The sequence below is a fragment of the Lolium perenne genome, chromosome 2 (assembly GCF_019359855.2).
Source record: "Lolium perenne isolate Kyuss_39 chromosome 2, Kyuss_2.0, whole genome shotgun sequence".
Lineage (NCBI taxonomy): Eukaryota > Viridiplantae > Streptophyta > Magnoliopsida > Poales > Poaceae > Lolium > Lolium perenne.
The window spans coordinates 110,911,384-110,930,468 of NC_067245.2; the positions used below are offsets into that span (position 1 = coordinate 110,911,384).

Sequence of the window (19,085 nt, forward strand, 5' to 3'; positions counted from 1 at the left end):
TGGAGGCCCAACACTGTCTACAAGAATAGAAGCACCCGTAGACATCAGCCTCCCCTCCGACTCTCCTTCGGTGTCCTGGTACGTCTCGGTGAATTATGATGTTTGGTCTTCGTTTCATCGAATTCCGAGAATATTGCCCGAACAGCCTTTCTGGAACCAAAAACAGCAGAAAACAGGAACTGGCACTTCGGCATCTTGTTAATAGGTTAGTTCCAGAAAACGCATAAAAACATTATAAAGTGTGAGAAAAACATGTAGGTATTGTCATAAAATAAGCATGGAACATCAGAAATTATAGATACATTGGAGACGTATCAGGGGTACCGCTGCTGTCCGCCTCCTCGCCGTTGGTGTCCTCCTATCAGCCCTGAACATCACCACGAACAGATTGGTAAGTTACATGAAGAATGTTTGGGGTGTGCGTGGCCACCTCGAATGCCTGCAGCTTGCAGACAGCCGCTTCGTCCTCGAGTTCTCCTCCACCGGGGACTACGAGCACGTCACCACGGGAGGACCCTGGAGGTACCAGGGCGATGCTGTCCTGGTTCGCAAACTGGAGGATCACGAGGACCTGGACAAGGTGCCGTTCGAGACTGTACCCATCTGGGTGCAGTTCTGGGACCTCCCTTTCTACCTCCTATCCAAGCAGCTGGCCAGGAACCTTGGGGAGAAGCTGGGCGAGCTCATCTGCATCGACAACCACGCGAGAGGCGACATCGCCAACAAGATCCTGCGCGCGCGCGTCCACCTACCCGTCGCTCGTGCCCTCCAGCGATGGATTACACTCGAGGACGTGATCACGTGCGAGGAGGTGGTCGTCAGGGTCTTCTACGAAAGGCTGCCCAACTACTGCACCTGCTGCGGGGTGATCGGCCACCTTGCGGCGGACTGCGAGCTGCCGGTGGATATGAGGAGAACCAGGTATTGCAACAACCTCGGTGTACCGCCAACGCACCGCGATGACCCACGCAAATGGTACCTGGCGGAGAGCGCGCTCGAGAACAGGAGAGCTCTACAGCTTGACACCCCTTGGCGCAATGTTGCCGCCTTCGGAGCCAGGCGGGACCACGACCTGCGGGGAACGGTCACGCTTGTCGCCAGGGAAGTCGAGAAGCTCTCCGTCAAGGATGGGGACGCAAGCAAGGAGAAGGACCGGAACGCCAACAAGAACGAGCAGGTCATCACCAACACTGGCGACACAGTGCAGGGAACCGGCATCGTCGGCAACACTGAGCACGCCAGCGACAACACCGGCATCATCGACAACACCGGCAACACCGACCACGCCAGCGACAACCCTGGCATCACGGAGGGCATCAGCGTCATGGCCGGCGACATCAACATCCTGCACCAACCTCCTTCGGTGAAGGCTACGGACAAGGGCATGGAGAACAAGGAAAAGAAGGCTGGCATCACCGACCCTGCTCCACCTTCGCTGCACCCTCCTCAAGCCACAGACCACACCAACTCTGAGCAAGGCGCAGAAGCAAGGGACCCTGCCAAAAGGTCCTGGAAAAGGGTGGTGATGTCTACGCCCCCTCCTTTTCCTGTAGACAGTGTTGGGCCTCCAAGAGCAGAGGTTTGTAGAACAGCAGCAAGTTTTCCCTTAAGTGGATCACCCAAGGTTTATCGAACTCAGGGAGGAAGAGGTCAAAGATATCCCTCTCATGCAACCCTGCAACCACAAAGCAAGAAGTCTCTTGTGTCCCCAACACACCTAATAGGTGCACTAGTTCGGCGAAGAGATAGTGAAATACAGGTGGTATGAATATATATGAGCAGTAGCAACGGTGCCAGAAAATAGCTTGCTGGCGTGTAGTTGATGGTGGTAGTATTGCAGCAGTAGTAACACAGTAAAACAGTAAACAAGCAGCGATAGCAGTATTTAGGAACAAGGCCTAGGGATTAGACTTTCACTAGTGGACACTCTCAACATTGATCACATAACAGAATAGATAAATGCATACTCTACACTCTTGTTGGATGATGAATACATTGCGTAGGATTACACGAACCCTCAATGCCGGAGTTAACAAGCTCCACAATTCAATGTTCATATTTAAATAACCTTAGAGTGTAAGATAGATCAATTCGACTAAACCAAGTACTAACGTAGCATGCACACTGTCACCTTCATGCTAAGAAAGGAGGAATAGATCACATCAATACTGTCATAGCAATAGTTAACTTCGCAATCTACCAGAGATCATGATCATAGCATAAACCAAGTACTAACACGGATGCACACACTGTCACCATTACACCGTGTAGGAGGAATAAAACTACTTTAATAACACTGCTAGAGTAGCACATAGATAAATTGTGATACAAACACATTGCAATCATAAAGAGATATAAATAAGCACCTCACTATGCCAATCATCAGTGAATAAGTATTCTGTGAAATATAGCCTAAGAGACCCACACGGTGCACACACTGTCACCTTTACACACGTGGGACAAGGAGTCTCCGGAGATCACATAAGTAAAATTCACTTGACTAGCATAACGACATCTAGATTACAAGCATCATCATATGAATCTCAATCATGTAAGGCAGCTCATGAGATTATTGTATTGAAGCACATAGGAGAGAGATGAACCACATAGCTACCGGTACAGCCCCGAGCCTCGATGGAGAACTACTCCCTCCTCATGGGAGCAGCAGCGGTGATGAAGATAACAGTGGAGATGGCAGCGGTGTCGATGGAGGAGCCTTCCGGGGGCACTTCCCCGTTCCGGCGGCGTGCCGGAACAGAGATTCCTGTCCCCCAGATCTTGGCCTCGCGATGGCGGCGGCTCTGGAAGGTTTCTGTGGGTTTTGTCGAACGTATCAGGGTTTTCGCAAAAAGGCTTTAAATAGGCGAAGAGGCGGCGCAGGAGGGTCGAAGGGGTGCCCACACCATAGGGTGGCGTGGGCCCCCCCCTGGCCGCGCCGGCCTAGGGTTTGGTGGGCCTGTGCCCCCTCCCTGGTGGCTCTCGGGTGTTCTGGATGCTTCCGGGCAAAATAGGAACCTGGGCGTTGATTTCGTCCAATTCCGAGAATATTTCTTTACTAGGATTTCTGAAACCAAAAACAGCAGAAAACAGGAACTGGCACTTCGGCATCTTGTTAATAGGTTAGTTCCAGAAAATGCACGAATATGACATAAAGTGTGCATAAAACATGTAGATAACATCAATAATGTGGCATGGAACATAAGAAATTATCGATACGTCGGAGACGTATCAGCATCCCCAAGCTTAGTTCTGCTCGTCCCGAGCAGGTAAAACGATAACAAAGATAATTTCTGGAGTGACATGCCATCATAACTTTGATCATACTATTTGTAAAGCATATGTAGTGAATGCAGCGATCAAAACAATGTATATGACATGAGTAAACAAGTGAATCATATAGCAAAGACTTTTCATGAATAGTACTTCAAGACAAGCATCAATAAGTCTTGCATAAGAGTTAACTCATAAAGCAATAAATCAAAGTAAAGGTATTGAAGCAACACAAAGGAAGATTAAGTTTCAGCGGTTGCTTTCAACTTATAACATGTATATCTCATGGATAATTGTCAACATAGAGTAATATAATAAGTGCAATATGCAAGTATGTAGGAATCAATGCACAGTTCACACAAGTGTTTGCTTCTTGAGGTGGAGAGAAATAGGTGAACTGACTCAACAATGAAAGTAAAAGAATGGTCCTCCATAGAGGAAAAGCATCGATTGCTATATTTGTGCTAGAGCTTTGATTTTGAAAACATGAAACAATTTTGTCAACGGTAGTAATAAAGCATATGTATCATGTAAATTATATCTTACAAGTTGCAAGCCTCATGCATAGTATACTAATAGTGCCCGCACCTTGTCCTAATTAGCTTGGACTACCGGATCATCACAATGCACATGTTTTAACCAAGTGTCACAAAGGGGTACCTCTATGCCGCCTGTACAAAGGTCTAAGGAGAAAGCTCGCATTGGATTTCTCGCTATTGATTATTCTCAACTTAGACATCCATATCGGGACAACATGGACAACAGATAATGGACTCCTCTTTTATGCATAAGCATGTAACAACAATTAATAATTTTCTCATATGAGATTGAGGATATATGTCCAAAACTGAAACTTCCACCATGGATCATGGCTTTAGTTAGCGGCCCAATGTTCTTCTCTAACAATATGCATGCTTAACCATAAGGTGGTAGATCTCTCTTACTTCAGACAAGATGAACATGCATAGCAACTCACATGAAATTCAACAAAGAGTAGTTGATAGCGTCCCCAGTGAACATGGTTATCGCACAACAAGCAACTTAATAAGAGATAAAGTGCATAAGTACATATTCAATACCACAATAGTTTTTAAGCTATTTGTCCCATGAGCTATATATTGCAAAGGTGAATGATGGAATTTTAAAGGTAGCACTCAAGCAATTTACTTTGGAATGGCGGAAAATACCATGTAGTAGGTAGGTATGGTGGACACAAATGGCATAGTGGTTGGCTCAAGTATTTTAGATGCATGAGAAGTATTCCCTCTCGATACAAGGTTTAGGCTAGCAAGGCTTATTTGAAACAAACACAAGGATGAACCGGTGCAGCAAAACTCACATAAAAGACATATTGTAAACATTATAAGACTCTACACCGTCTTCCTTGTTGTTCAAACTCAATACTAGAAATTATCTTGACTCTATAGAGACCAAATATGCAAACCAAATTTTAGCATGCTCTATGTATTTCTTCATTAATAGGTGCAAAGTATATGATGCAAGAGCTTAAACAAGAGCACAACAATTGCCAAGTATCACATTACCCAAGACATTATAGCAATTTACTACATGTATCATTTTCCAATTCCAACCATATAACAATTTAACGAAGAAGAAACTTCGCCATGAATATTAAAAGCTAAGAACACATGTGTTCATATGCAACAGCGGAGCGTGTCTCTCTCCCACACAAGCATGATGTAATCCAATTTATTGAAACACAAACAAAAATAAGAAATATACAGACGCTCCAAGCAAAGCACATAAGATGTGACCGAATAAAAATATAGTTTCAAGAGAAGGAACCTGATAATTTGTCGATGAAGAAGGGGATGCCTTGGGCATCCCCAAGCTTAGACGCTTGAGTCTTCTTGATATATGCAGGGGTGAACCACCGGGGCATCCCCAAGCTTAGAGCTTTCACTCTTCTTGATCATAGTATATCATCCTCCTCTCTTGACCCTTGAAAACTTCCTTCACACCAAACTTCTCATAAACTTCATTAGAGGGGTTAGTACATAATCAAAAACTCACATGTTCAGAGGTGACACAATCATTCTTAACACTTCTGGACATTGCTCAAAGCTACTGGAAGGTAATGGAACAAAGAAATCCACCCAACACATCGAAAGAAGCAATGCGAAATAAAAGGCAGAATCTGTCAAAACAGAACAGTCCGTAAAGACGAATTTTTAATAAATACTTCCGTTGCTCAGATCAGAAAACTCAAAACTAATGAAAGTTGCATACATATCTGAGGAAGACGCACGTAAATTAGCATATTTTTCTGATTTTTCTACAGAGAAAACAGCCCAGATTCGTGACAGATAGAAATCTGTTTCTGCGCAGAAATCCAAATCTAGTATCAACCTTCGATTAGAGGCTTTACTTGGCACAACAAAACACAAAACTAAGATAAGGAGAGGTTGCTACAGTAGTAAACAACTTCCAAGACACAAATATAAAACAAACTACTGTCGCAAAATAACACATGGGTTATCTCCCAAGAAGTTCTTTTCTTTATAGCCATTAAGATGGGCTCAGCAGTTTTAATGATGCACTCGCAAGAAATAGTATTTGAAGCAAAAGAGAGCATCAAGAAGCAAATCCAAAACATATTTAAGTCTAACATGCTTCCTATGCATCGGAATCTTGTAAATAAACAAGTTCATGAAGAGCAAAGTAACAAGCATAGGAAGATAAAACAAGTGTAGCTTCAAAAATTTCAGCACATAGAGAGGTGTTTTAGTAACATGAAAATTTCTACAACCATATTTTCCTCTCTCATAATAACTTTCAGTAGTGTCATGAGAAAACTCAACAATATAACCATCACATAAAGCATTCTTATCATGAGTCTCATGCATAAAATTATTACTCTCCACATAAGCATAATAAATTTTAGTACATGTAGTGGGAGCAAATTCAACAAAGTAGCTATCATTATTATTCTCATCATCAAATATAGGAGGCATATTGTAATCATAATCAAATTCATCCTCCATAACAGGTGGTAACAAAAGACTACTATCATTATAATCATCATAAATAGGAGGCAAAGTATCATCAAAGTAAATTTTCTCCTCTATGCTTGGGGGACTAAAAATATCATGCTCATCAAAGCCAGCTTCCCCAAGCTTAGAATTTTCCATATCATTAACAACAATGGTGTTCAAAGCGTTCATACTAATATTACTACCAGCATGCAAATAAGATTCCATAGGTTTTTTAATTTTCGCATCAAACAATCCATGTTTTAAATCAGGAAATAGCATAAGAAGCTCATTCTTGTCCATTATGCCAAACTAGTGTAAACAAGAAACAAAAAGATGCAATTGCAGAATCTAAAGGAAATAGCTTCGAGTACTTACAACGGCGCCGGAAAATAGCTTAGTAGCCGAGATCCGGAGTGTGAGTACCTTTTACCTTTCCTCCCCGGCAACGGCGCCAGAAAATAGCTTGATGTCTACGCCCCCTCCTTTTCCTGTAGACAGTGTTGGGCCTCCAAGAGCAGAGGTTTGTAGAACAGCAGCAAGTTTTCCCTTAAGTGGATCACCCAAGGTTTATCGAACTCAGGGAGGAAGAGGTCAAAGATATCCCTCTCATGCAACCCTGCAACCACAAAGCAAGAAGTCTCTTGTGTCCCCAACACACCTAATAGGTGCACTAGTTCGGTGAAGAGATAGTGAAATACAGGTGGTATGAATATATATGAGCAGTAGCAACGGTGCCAGAAAATAGCTTGCTGGCGTGTAGTTGATGGTGGTAGTATTGCAGCAGTAGTAACACAGTAAAACAGTAAACAAGCAGCGATAGCAGTATTTAGGAACAAGGCCTAGGGATTAGACTTTCACTAGTGGACACTCTCAACATTGATCACATAACAGAATAGATAAATGCATACTCTACACTCTTGTTGGATGATGAACACATTGCGTAGGATTACACGAACCCTCAATGCCGGAGTTAACAAGCTCCACAATTCAATGTTCATATTTAAATAACCTTAGAGTGAAGATAGATCAATTCGACTAAACCAAGTACTAACGTAGCATGCACACTGTCACCTTCATGCTAAGAAAGGAGGAATAGATCACATCAATACTGTCATAGCAATAGTTAACTTCGCAATCTACCAGAGATCATGATCATAGCATAAACCAAGTACTAACACGGATGCACACACTGTCACCATTACACCGTGTAGGAGGAATAAAACTACTTTAATAACATTGCTAGAGTAGCACATAGATAAATTGTGATACAAACACATTGCAATCATAAAGAGATATAAATAAGCACCTCACTATGCCAATCATCAGTGAATAAGTATTCTGTGAAATATAGCCTAAGAGACCCACACGGTGCACACACTGTCACCTTTACACACGTGGGACAAGGAGTCTCCGGAGATCACATAAGTAAAATTCACTTGACTAGCATAACGACATCTAGATTACAAGCATCATCATATGAATCTCAATCATGTAAGGCAGTGATACGTCTCCGACGTATCGATAATTTCTTATGTTCCATGCCACATTATTGATGTTATCTACATGTTTTATGCACACTTTATGTCATATTCGTGCATTTTCTGGAACTAACCTATTAACAAGATGCCGAAGTGCCAGTTCCTGTTTTCTGCTGTTTTTGGTTTCAGAAATCCTAGTAACGAAATATTCTCGGAATCGGACGAAATCAACGCCCAGGTTCCTATTTTTCCCGGAACCATCCAGAACACCCGAGAGCCGCCGAGAGGAGCCACAGGGCCCCACACCACACCCTGGCGCGGCCGAGAGGGGGCGCGCCGCCCTATGGTGTGGGCCCCCCAGAAGCCCTCCTGCGCCGCCTCTTCGCCTATATAAAGCCTCCGTCGCGAAAACCCTGAGGCGTTCGACGAAACCCACAGAAACCTTCCAGAGCCGCCGCCATCGCGAGGCCAAGATCTGGGGGACAGGAGTCTCTGTTCCGGCACGCTGCCGGAACGGGGAAGTGCCCCCGGAAGGCTTCTCCATCGACACCGCTGCCATCTCCATCGCCATCTTCATCACCGCTGCTGCTCCCATGAGGAGGGAGTAGTTCTCCATCGAGGCTCGGGGCTGTACCGGTAGCTATGTGGTTCATCTCTCCCATGTACCTCAATACAATAATCTCATGAGCTGCTTTACATGATTGAGATTCATATGAGTTTTGTATCACTATTCATCTATGTGCTACTCTAGCAATGTTATTAAAGTAGTCCTATTCCTCCTGCACGTGTGTAAAGGTGACAGTGTGTGCACCGTGTTAGTACTTGGTTTATGCTATGATCATGATCTCTTGTAGATTGCGAAGTTAACTATTGCTATGATAATATTGATGTGATCTATTCCTCCTACATATGCATGAAGGTGACAGTGTGCATGCTATGTTAGTACTTGGTTTAATCTGTTGATCTATCTTACACTATAAGGTTACTTAAATATGAACAAATTGTGGAGCTTGTTAACTCCGGCATTGAGGGTTCGTGTAATCCTACGCAATGCGTTCATCATCCAACAAAAGTGTAGAGTATGCATTTATCTATTCTGTTATGTGATCAATGTTGAGAGTGTCCACTAGTGAAAGTCTAATCCCTAGGCCTTGTTCCTAAATACTGCTGCGTTACTACTGCTTGTTTACTGTTTCACTGTGTTACTACTGCTGCAATACTACCACCATCAACTACATGCCAGCAAGCTATTTTCTGGCACCGTTGCTACTGCTCATACTTATTCATACCACCTGTATTTCACTATCTCTTCGCCGAACTAGTGCACCTATTTGGTGTGTTGGGGACACAAGAGACTTCTTGCTTTGTGGTTGCAGGGTTGCATGAGAGGGATATCTTTGACCTCTTCCTCCCTGAGTTCGATAAACCTTGGGTGATCCACTTAAGGGAAAACTTGCTGCTGTTCTACAAACCTCTGCTCTTGGAGGCCCAACACTGTCTACAGGAAAGGAGGGGGAACGTAGACATCAAGCACTTTTCTGGCGCCGTTGCCGGGGAGGAAAGGTAAAAGGCACTCATACTTCGGTTCCAGGTAAAGTACTTTTCTGGCGCCATTGTGTTTGTGCTCGAAGCTATTTCCTTTAGATCCTGCAATTGCATCTTTTTGTTTCTTGTTTACACTAGTTAGGCATAATGGAAAACAACTAAAAAATTGGTGAGCTTTTTAATCTTTTTCCTGATTTAGAATTGTTTGATGCGAAAATTAAAAAACCTATGGAACCTTATTTGCATGCTAGTAGCGATGTTATTAGTATGAATGCAATTACTGCTAATACTATGGATAAGTCTAAGCTTGGGGAAGCTAGTTTATATAAGAATAATCTTTTTTGCTCCTCAGCTTTGGAAGAAATATTTTGCTCTGATAATGCTTTATCTCCCATATGCGATAACTCTAATGATGTTTCTGATATTTTAAATCCACCTGCTGAAAGTATTCCGTATAAAATACCTATGAAAATTATCGAATGTGTTATGGACAACCACTATAAAGGGGATGGAACTGTCCATCCTAGAGATCATTTACTGTTTTTGCACGAATTATGCGGGTTATTCAAGTGTGCAGGTATCTCTATGGATGAAGTGAGGAAGAAGATATTCTCTGTTTCACTTTGCAGTAAAGCGGCGCATTGGTATAAATTGTTGGAGAATAGACATTCTCTTGGTTGGGAGGAAATTGCATCTCTCTTTTATTCTAAATTTTATCCTCCTCATGAAGTGCATATTGATAGGAATTATATTTATAACTTTTATCCTCGTGATGGAGAGAGTATTTCTCAAGCGTGGGGGAGACTGAAGTCACTAATGCTCAAATGTCCCATTCATGAGCTCCCCCGTAATGTTATTGTTAACAATTTTTATGCGAGGCTTTCAGGACAACACAAGGACTATCTGGACGCGTGTTCGGAGGGATCTTTCACAAGCAAGGAGGTTGAAGCTAGGTGGGATCTTCTTGATCGGATTGAGGACAACGCTGAAGGATGGGAGAACGACAAAGGTAAAGAGTCAGGTATAAATTATGATTATGAATGCATTGAAGCTTTTATGGATACCGATAAATTTCGAAATATGAGTGCTACTTATGGTCTTGACTCTCAAGTTGCTGCAAATCTTTATAAAGCCTTTGCTTCTCATTTTGAATTGCCTAAAAATAATTTTGATAAGTATCATGAACCTTTTAAAGAGGCTTGCATGAAGAATGAAATTGTTGTTAATTATTGCAATAAGCATGCTCAAACTCCTAAGAATGCCATTTCCTATAAGCATGTTAATTTTTGTGGAATACATAGACCTTGTGGAATTAATCAAATCAAAGATGAATATTGTATCCATCATGCTAATGAAAAAACTAGAAAGTGGTTTAGGGCTCTAGATGATCTTGGTAAAAAAGTTTGCGCCCTCTATCCTTTTATTTGTGAAGTTTGCCATGAAGTGGGTCATTTTAATTTTCAATGCTCCTCCAATGATAATTTGAACCCAATGAGTGCTGCAAATTTGTATTGTGATGATGAAATTACTCCTAATCAGCATGATGAACTTACTTTATTTTTGGGGTGTGAAGAACTGTCGAGAAAAATCTCTTTGTTACATATGAGTGATCTTGATATTGATGATGTCCTACATGGGTGTTTTTCTTATTGCATTGATAATAGCCATACAAATACTTACATACAAAATATTTTAGAAGATGACACCTTGCCAAAATATGATAGGACCGCTGTGTGTTTTCAACTAATTAATGAAAAGGAGGGATCCTCCCAAGTTTCTTCTATTGTTTCTGAAAGTAAATCAGGTTATGCGGACAAGCCACCCTTCAAGCCTCTCCCTCCTGAAGAAGGGAACGAGGAAAAGGAGAAGGAGAGGAAGAAGAAGGGAACGAAGAAGAAGAAGAATAAGGGGAATAAAAAGAAAGAGGTAACAGCATATCCCCGCGTATACGAGATAACGCTAGGTAACCGTAAGTATGTTGCTCCTAATGATTATTGTGATAATGAATCTGAATACGATGATCTTCCTATGCCCTTTACATACATTAGCAATCATGATTTGAATGAACACATTACTTTTGATATTGCAAATCTCTGGGAAACTAATTCTGAAAATGATGATAATAATTGCCATAGTGTCAGTGCTATCCATGCTTCCTCCCATAATAATATAGAAAGCTGTAAGCTTGGGGAAGAGGTGTTTGAAAATCCTTTTGCTACTGATCATTATGTGTTTGATACATCTCCTTCTAATAACAATGATGGTATGGTTATAGATAAACCGACTGTGAAAGATAACTATTCTATTTCTTATGATGACATTGTGCCTCCGATCTTTGATGATTATTATAAAGAATGCTATGATATAGGTTATAATTATCCTTATGAAACTTGTCATAGTCATGATTGGATTACCAAAAACAATTCTTTTAATATGCAACTTGTTTACCATGTTCAAATTCTTGATAATAATCTTGCTCCAATTACTATTAATGAGAAGAACTCTTCTTATGCCAAAATTAATGATACTTCTATGCATATGAACCATGATAAGAATGTTTTAAGTGATGGGTATATTGTGGATTTCATCAATGATGCTACTGAAAGTTATTATGAGAGAGGGAAATATGGTTATATGCATCTTAATGATATTAAGTTTCCCCTCTTTATGTTGAGAATCTTGAAGTTACTCGTGTTTTATCCTCTTATGCTTGTCACTTTGTTCTTCATGAATTCATTTGTGTACAAGATTTCTCTGCATAGGAAGCATGTTAGGCTTAAATGTGTTTTGAATTTGCCTCTTGAAGCTCTCTTTTGCTTCAAATACTATTTCTTGCGAGTGCATCATCAAAACTGCTGAGCCCATCTTAATGGCTATAAAGAAAGAACTTCTTGGGAGATAACCCATGTGTTATTTTACTACAGTACTTTGTTTTTATTTTGTGTCTTGGAAGTTGTTTACTACTGTAGCAACCTCTCCTTATCTTAGTTTTGTGTTTTGTTGTGCCAAGTAAAGCCGTTGATAGAAAAGTAAGTACTAGATTTGGATTACTGCGCAGTTCCAGATTTCTTTGCTGTCACGAATCTGGGTCCACCTCCCTGTAGGTAGCTCAGAAAATTAAGCCAATTTACGTGCATGATCCTCAGATATGTACGCAACTTTCATTCAATTTGAGCATTTTCATTTGAGCAAGTCTGGTGCCATTTTAAAATTCGTCAATACGAACTGTTCTGTTTTGACAGATTCTGCCTTTTATTTCGCATTGCCTCTTTTGCTATGTTGGATGAATTTCTTTGATCCACTAATGTCCAGTAGCATTATGCAATGTCCAGAAGTGTTAAGAATGATTGTGTCACCTCTGAATATGTTAATTTTTATTGTGCACTAACCCTCTAATGAGTTGTTTCGAGTTTGGTGTGGAGGAAGTTTTCAAGGGTCAAGAAAGGAGGATGATATACTATGATCAAGAAGAGTGAAAGCTCTAAGCTTGGGGATGCCCCGGTGGTTCATCCCTGCATATTTCAAGAAGACTCAAGCGTCTAAGCTTGGGGATGCCCAAGGCATCCCCTTCTTCATCGACAAATTATCAGGTTCCTTCTCTTGAAACTATATTTTTATTCGGTCACATCTTATGTGCTTTACTTGGAGCGTCTGTATGCTTTTGTTTTTGTTTGTGTTTGAATAAATGCTTGTGTGGGAGAGAGACACGCTCCGCTGGTTCGTATGAACACATGTGTTCTTAGCTCATAATATTCATGGCGAAGGTTGAAACTGCTTCGTTAAATTATTATATGGTTGGAATTGGAAAATGCTACATGTAGAAATTGGTGTGATGTCTTGAATAATGTGATACTTGGCAATTGTTGTGCTCTTGTTTAAGCTCTTGCATCATATACCTTGCACCCATTAGTGAGGAAATACATAGAGCTTGTTAAAATTTGGGTTTGCATGAGTGGTTTCTCTAGAGTCTAGATATTTTCTAGTAAGATGTTTGAACAACAAGGAAGACGATGTATAGTTTTATAATGCTTGTAATATGTCTTTTATGTGAGTTTTGCTGTACTAGTTCGTGCTTGTGTTTGCTTCAAACAACCTTGCTAGCCTAAACCTTGTATCGAGAGGGAATACTTCTCATGCATCCAAATCCTTGAGCCAACTACTATGCCATTTGTGTCCACCATACCTACCTACTACATGGTATTTTCCGCCATTCCAAAGTATATTGCTTGAGTGCTACCTTTAAAATTCCATCATTCACCTTTGCAATATATAGCTCATGGGACAAATAGCTTAAAAACTATTGTGGTATTGAATATGTAATTATGCACTTTATCTCTTATTAAGTTGCTTGTTGTGCGATAACCATGTTTACTGGGGACGCCATCAACTACTCTTTGTTGAATATCATGTAAGTTGCTATGCATGTTCGTCTTGTCTGAAGTAAGAGCGATCTACCACCTTATGGTTAAGCATGCATATGTTAGAGAAGAACATTGGGCCGCTAACTAAAGCCATGATCCATGGTGGAAGTTTCAGTTTTGGACATATATCCTCAATCTCAAATGAGAAAATTATTAATTGTTGTTACATGCTTATGCATAAAAGAGGAGTCCATTATCTGTTGTCTATGTTGTCCCGGTATGGATGTCTAAGTTGAAGAATAATCAATAGCGAGAAATCCAATGCGAGCTTTCTCCTTAGACCTTTGTACAGGCGGCATAGAGGTACCCCTTTGTGACACTTGGTAAAAACAGTGCATTGTGATGATCCGGTAGTCCAAGCTAATTAGGACAAGGTGCAGGCACTATTAGTACACTATGCATGAGGCTTGCAACTTATAAGATATAATTTACATGATGCATATGCTTTATTACTACCGTTGACAAAATTGTTTCATGTTTTCAAAATCAAAGCTCTAGCACAAATATAGCAATCGATGCTTTTCCTCTATGGAGGACCATTCTTCTACTTTTCAATGTTGAGTCAGTTCACCTATTTCTCTCCACCTCAAGAAGCAAACACTTGTGTGAACTGTGCATTGATTCCTACATACTTGCTTATTGCACTTATTATGTTACTCTATGTTGACAATATCCATGAGATATACATGTTACAAGTTGAAAGCAACCGCTGAAACTTAATCTTCTTTTGTGTTGCTTCAATGCCTTTACTTTGAATTATTGCTTTATGAGTTAACTCTTATGCAAGACTTATTGATGCTTGTCTTGAAGTGCTATTCATGAAAAGTCTTTGCTTTATGATTCAGTTGTTTACTCATGTCATTACCATTGTTTTGATCATTGCATTCATTACATATGCTTTACAAATAGTTTGATCAAGTTTATGATGGCATGTCACTCCAGAAATTATCTGTGTTATCGTTTTACCTGCTCGGGACGAGCAGAACTAAGCTTGGGGATGCTGATACGTCTCCGACGTATCGATAATTTCTTATGTTCCATGCCACATTATTGATGTTATCTACATGTTTTATGCACACTTTATGTCATATTAGTGCATTTTCTGGAACTAACCTATTAACAAGATGCCGAAGTGCCAGTTCCTGTTTTCTGCTGTTTTTGGTTTCAGAAATCCTAGTAACGAAATATTCTCGGAATCGGACGAAATCAACGCCCAGGTTCCTATTTTTCCCGGAACCATCCGTAACACCCGAGAGCCGCCGGAGGGGAGCCACTGGGGCCCCACACCACACCCTGGCGCGGCCAGAGGGGGGGCCGCGCCGCCCTATGGTGTGGGCCCCCCAGAAGCCCTCCTGCGCCGCCTCTTCGCCTATATAAAGCCTCCGTCGCGAAAACCCTGAGGTGTTCGACGAAACCCACAGAAACCTTCCAGAGCCGCCGCCATCGCGAGGCCAAGATCTGGGGGACAGGAGTCTCTGTTCCGGCACGCTGCTGGAACGGGGAAGTGCCCCCGGAAGGCTTCTCCATCGACACCGCTGCCATCTCCATCGCCATCTTCATCACCGCTGCTGCTCCCATGAGGAGGGAGTAGTTCTCCATCGAGGCTCGGGGCTGTACCGGTAGCTATGTGGTTCATCTCTCCCATGTACCTCAATACAATAATCTCATGAGCTGCTTTACATGATTGAGATTCATATGAGTTTTGTATCACTATTCATCTATGTGCTACTCTAGCAATGTTATTAAAGTAGTCCTATTCCTCCTGCACGTGTGTAAAGGTGACAGTGTGTGCACCGTGTTAGTACTTGGTTTATGCTATGATCATGATCTCTTGTAGATTGCGAAGTTAACTATTGCTATGATAATATTGATGTGATCTATTCCTCCTACATATGCATGAAGGTGACAGTGTGCATGCTATGTTAGTACTTGGTTTAATCTGTTGATCTATCTTACACTATAAGGTTACTTAAATATGAACAAATTGTGGAGCTTGTTAACTCCGGCATTGAGGGTTCGTGTAATCCTACGCAATGCGTTCATCATCCAACAAAAGTGTAGAGTATGCATTTATCTATTCTGTTATGTGATCAATGTTGAGAGTGTCCACTAGTGAAAGTCTAATCCCTAGGCCTTGTTCCTAAATACTGCTGCGTTACTACTGCTTGTTTACTGTTTCACTGTATTACTACTGCTGCAATACTACCACCATCAACTACACGCCAGCAAGCTATTTTCTGGCACCGTTGCTACTGCTCATACTTATTCATACCACCTGTATTTCACTATCTCTTCGCCGAACTAGTGCACCTATTTGGTGTGTTGGGGGCACAAGAGACTTCTTGCTTTGTGGTTGCAGGGTTGCATGAGAGGGATATCTTTGACCTCTTCCTCCCTGAGTTCGATAAACCTTGGGTGATCCACTTAAGGGAAAACTTGCTGCTGTTCTACAAACCTCTGCTCTTGGAGGCCCAACACTGTCTACAGGAAAGGAGGGGGAACGTAGACATCAGGCAGCTCATGAGATTATTGTATTGAAGCACATAGGAGAGAGATGAACCACATAGCTACCGGTACAGCCCCGAGCCTCGATGGAGAACTACTCCCTCCTCATGGGAGCAGCAGCGGTGATGAAGATGGCGGTGGAGATGGCAGTGGTGTCGATGGAGGAGCCTTCCGGGGGCACTTCCCCGTTCCGGCGGCGTGCCGGAACAGAGATTCCTGTCCCCCAGATCTTGGCCTCGCGATGGCGGCAGCTCTGGAAGGTTTCTGTGGGTTTCGTCGAACGTATCAGGGTTTTCGCGATGGAGGCTTTAAATAGGCGAAGAGGCGGCGTAGGAGGGTCGAAGGGGTGCCCACACCATAGGGTGGCGCGGGCCCCCCCCTGGCCGCGCCGGCCTAGGGTTTGGTGGGCCTGTGCCCCCTCCCTGGTGGCTCTCGGGTGTTCTGGATGCTTCCGGGCAAAATAGGAACCTGGGCGTTGATTTCGTCCAATTCCGAGAATATTTCTTTACTAGGATTTCTGAAACCAAAAATAGCAGAAAACAGGAACTGGCACTTCGGCATCTTGTTAATAGGTTAGTTCCAGAAAATGCACGAATATGACATAAAGTATGCATAAAACATGTAGATAACATCAATAATGTGGCATGGAACATAAGAAATTATCGATACGTCGGAGACGTATCAGGTGGCAAGGTGTAACACCCCAAATTTCAATAAAAAGAAAGTTAGAGAAATCCAGAAAGCAAAATTTCAAACCAACAAAAACTTTTCTATTTGCATATAGTACCATGCATAGGACTTGTGCATTTGAGTGATATGCCATGATGATTGCTTTTACTTATATTTGATATGCTCCCAAACCCTAGAGTGATCATATGAAGATCACCAACCAAATAAATCAAAGAGGAAGAAAATCCATAAAATGCAAAACCCTAAAAACCCTCACATATGCCCTATGGCATTTTTATAAATTTTGACCCTAGACCTATTGGGTCTTCACCATTAGTTGAATAATGTTATTAAACACTTATTACAACTTTTGGAATCAAAGTTTCACAATTCAAATGGATTTCAAACACAAATCCCACTCACATATGATAATGGTCAAAACTGAAATTTATAGTCTGATCACCACTTTGAGCCCTTGCCATTCATTTTTCCCAAACCAATTCTTGCTAACTCTTTGCACCATTTCAAAGTCAACATCAAGGTGAACAACTTTGGTGAAGATCACCATGCCAAAATCATCTTTGATCATGAGCAAGGCTCATCCAAAGTCCCAACTTTTTAACATATGGAACAATCTACACTTAGCCATTTTGGCAAATTTTTGAATTCTAAAAATTCCACCACCACCTCAAATCACCTCTGGTCATTTACAACTAATATCAACACTCACTTTTCAAACACATTCACCTTTTGAATTATTTCAAATTTGGACAATTTTGTAATTTCCAAATTCGGGCACTATTTGCAACTATTGCAAATAGTGATCTACCTCACCTAATCTAACCCAAAGCTATTCTACATTGTCCCCTGGTCCCCTTAAACCATCAAGGCAACATAGCAAACCTAGGGAGAGGAGGAGCAAGGCTAGGACATGGCCATGCCGGCCATGTCACCAACCCGACCACCTCCACCTCTCTCCCTTCCTTCCCCAACCTGGCCACCATGCCGTTGCTCGCCACCTCACCCTACTGGAGAACCTCGAGCAAGCCACGGTCGAGGAGGAGCTCGACAGCCGCCGGAACGCGCGCGCCCAGTGGTGGCCACGCCATGCCGACGACGTCGCGCGTGGACACCCGCAGACGCCGCTGGACACGCGCCGCCTCGCCACCCTGTGCCTTGCCTGGACTCCCTGCGAGCACGTTGAGTATCACCGTGACACCGCGACGCCGTTGGACACGCCCTCGACCACGACCCGCACCTGCCGTCGCCGGAGAAGCCAACCCTGGTCCGCCGCGGGCGCGACAGACGCGGAAGCGAGGCGACCAAACCAGCCACCCCCTACCCTAGCTGTCGCCGCCAAACGACTCGCCAGGAACCGCAGAACAGCGCCACGCCCTCGCCTAGCTCGATAGACCACCGGAGCAGCCGCGCCATGGTCGACCTTGCCACTGCCCCGCAGCACCCTTGCTCGCCTATAAAAGGAGACCTCTCCTCGTCGATCTGAGCACATCATCACCTTCCCCTCTTCTCACTCGACCGCCAGAACCACTCCACCGTCGACATTAGCCACTGACGCCGCCCAATTTCTACCTCACTGCCGCCAGACGCCGCGGAAGCTCGCCGTCAATTGGAGCCGTTCCAGGAGCCGCCGCTGGTACAAGGAGCTTCGCCGTCGACTACACCTTCCCCGAGCATACTGCCATACCTTGCTGGAGCCGCCGTAAGCCCGCCGACCCCCTACTGCCGCCGCCACATCGTCGGGTTCTCGTCGGAGACGACGATGAACCACGGCCGTAGATCCGCGATCTAATCCAACGCCCCAGCTTCGCCCATACCGTTTCGGGTTTAAACGCCCACTGACGGGTGGCCCCCGCTGTCAGGCAGCCCGCGCGGCACTGGACCGTGGCTGGGCTGGCCTTGGGCCGTTTAAATTGAATCTGGCCCGTTTAGTTTTCCCGCCGGCCTTTTATTTCAAATCCAGTTTAATAAATTACAAATGAATTTCAATATTGCCTCCACTTTGAATTTCAATAGATTTAAATTGGCTAAACCAAAATTGATGAACTTTATATTGTTGGAAAGCTAGAGAAATTATCTAGCCAATGCCACTGGCCTCATGGCCAGATTCTTTGTAGAATAAATGTGATAAAAATAACAAGACAAGGACTTTTCCCTATTCAAATAATTCTTAAAAAAATCAA

General features: G+C 42.8%; 1 protein-coding gene across 1 annotated transcript in view; it reads left to right on the plus strand.

Moving 5' to 3' along the window:
- The first annotated feature begins 400 nt into the window (after nt 1-400).
- The window catches only part of LOC127328841 (uncharacterized), a 33,029-nt gene continuing 14,344 nt past the window's right edge, over nt 401-19,085 (plus strand). The window contains exon 1 of the mRNA XM_051355412.1: nt 401-1,506. Within this exon, the coding sequence (XP_051211372.1) occupies nt 401-1,506 (1,106 nt within the window). The remainder of the gene's footprint in view (nt 1,507-19,085) is intronic.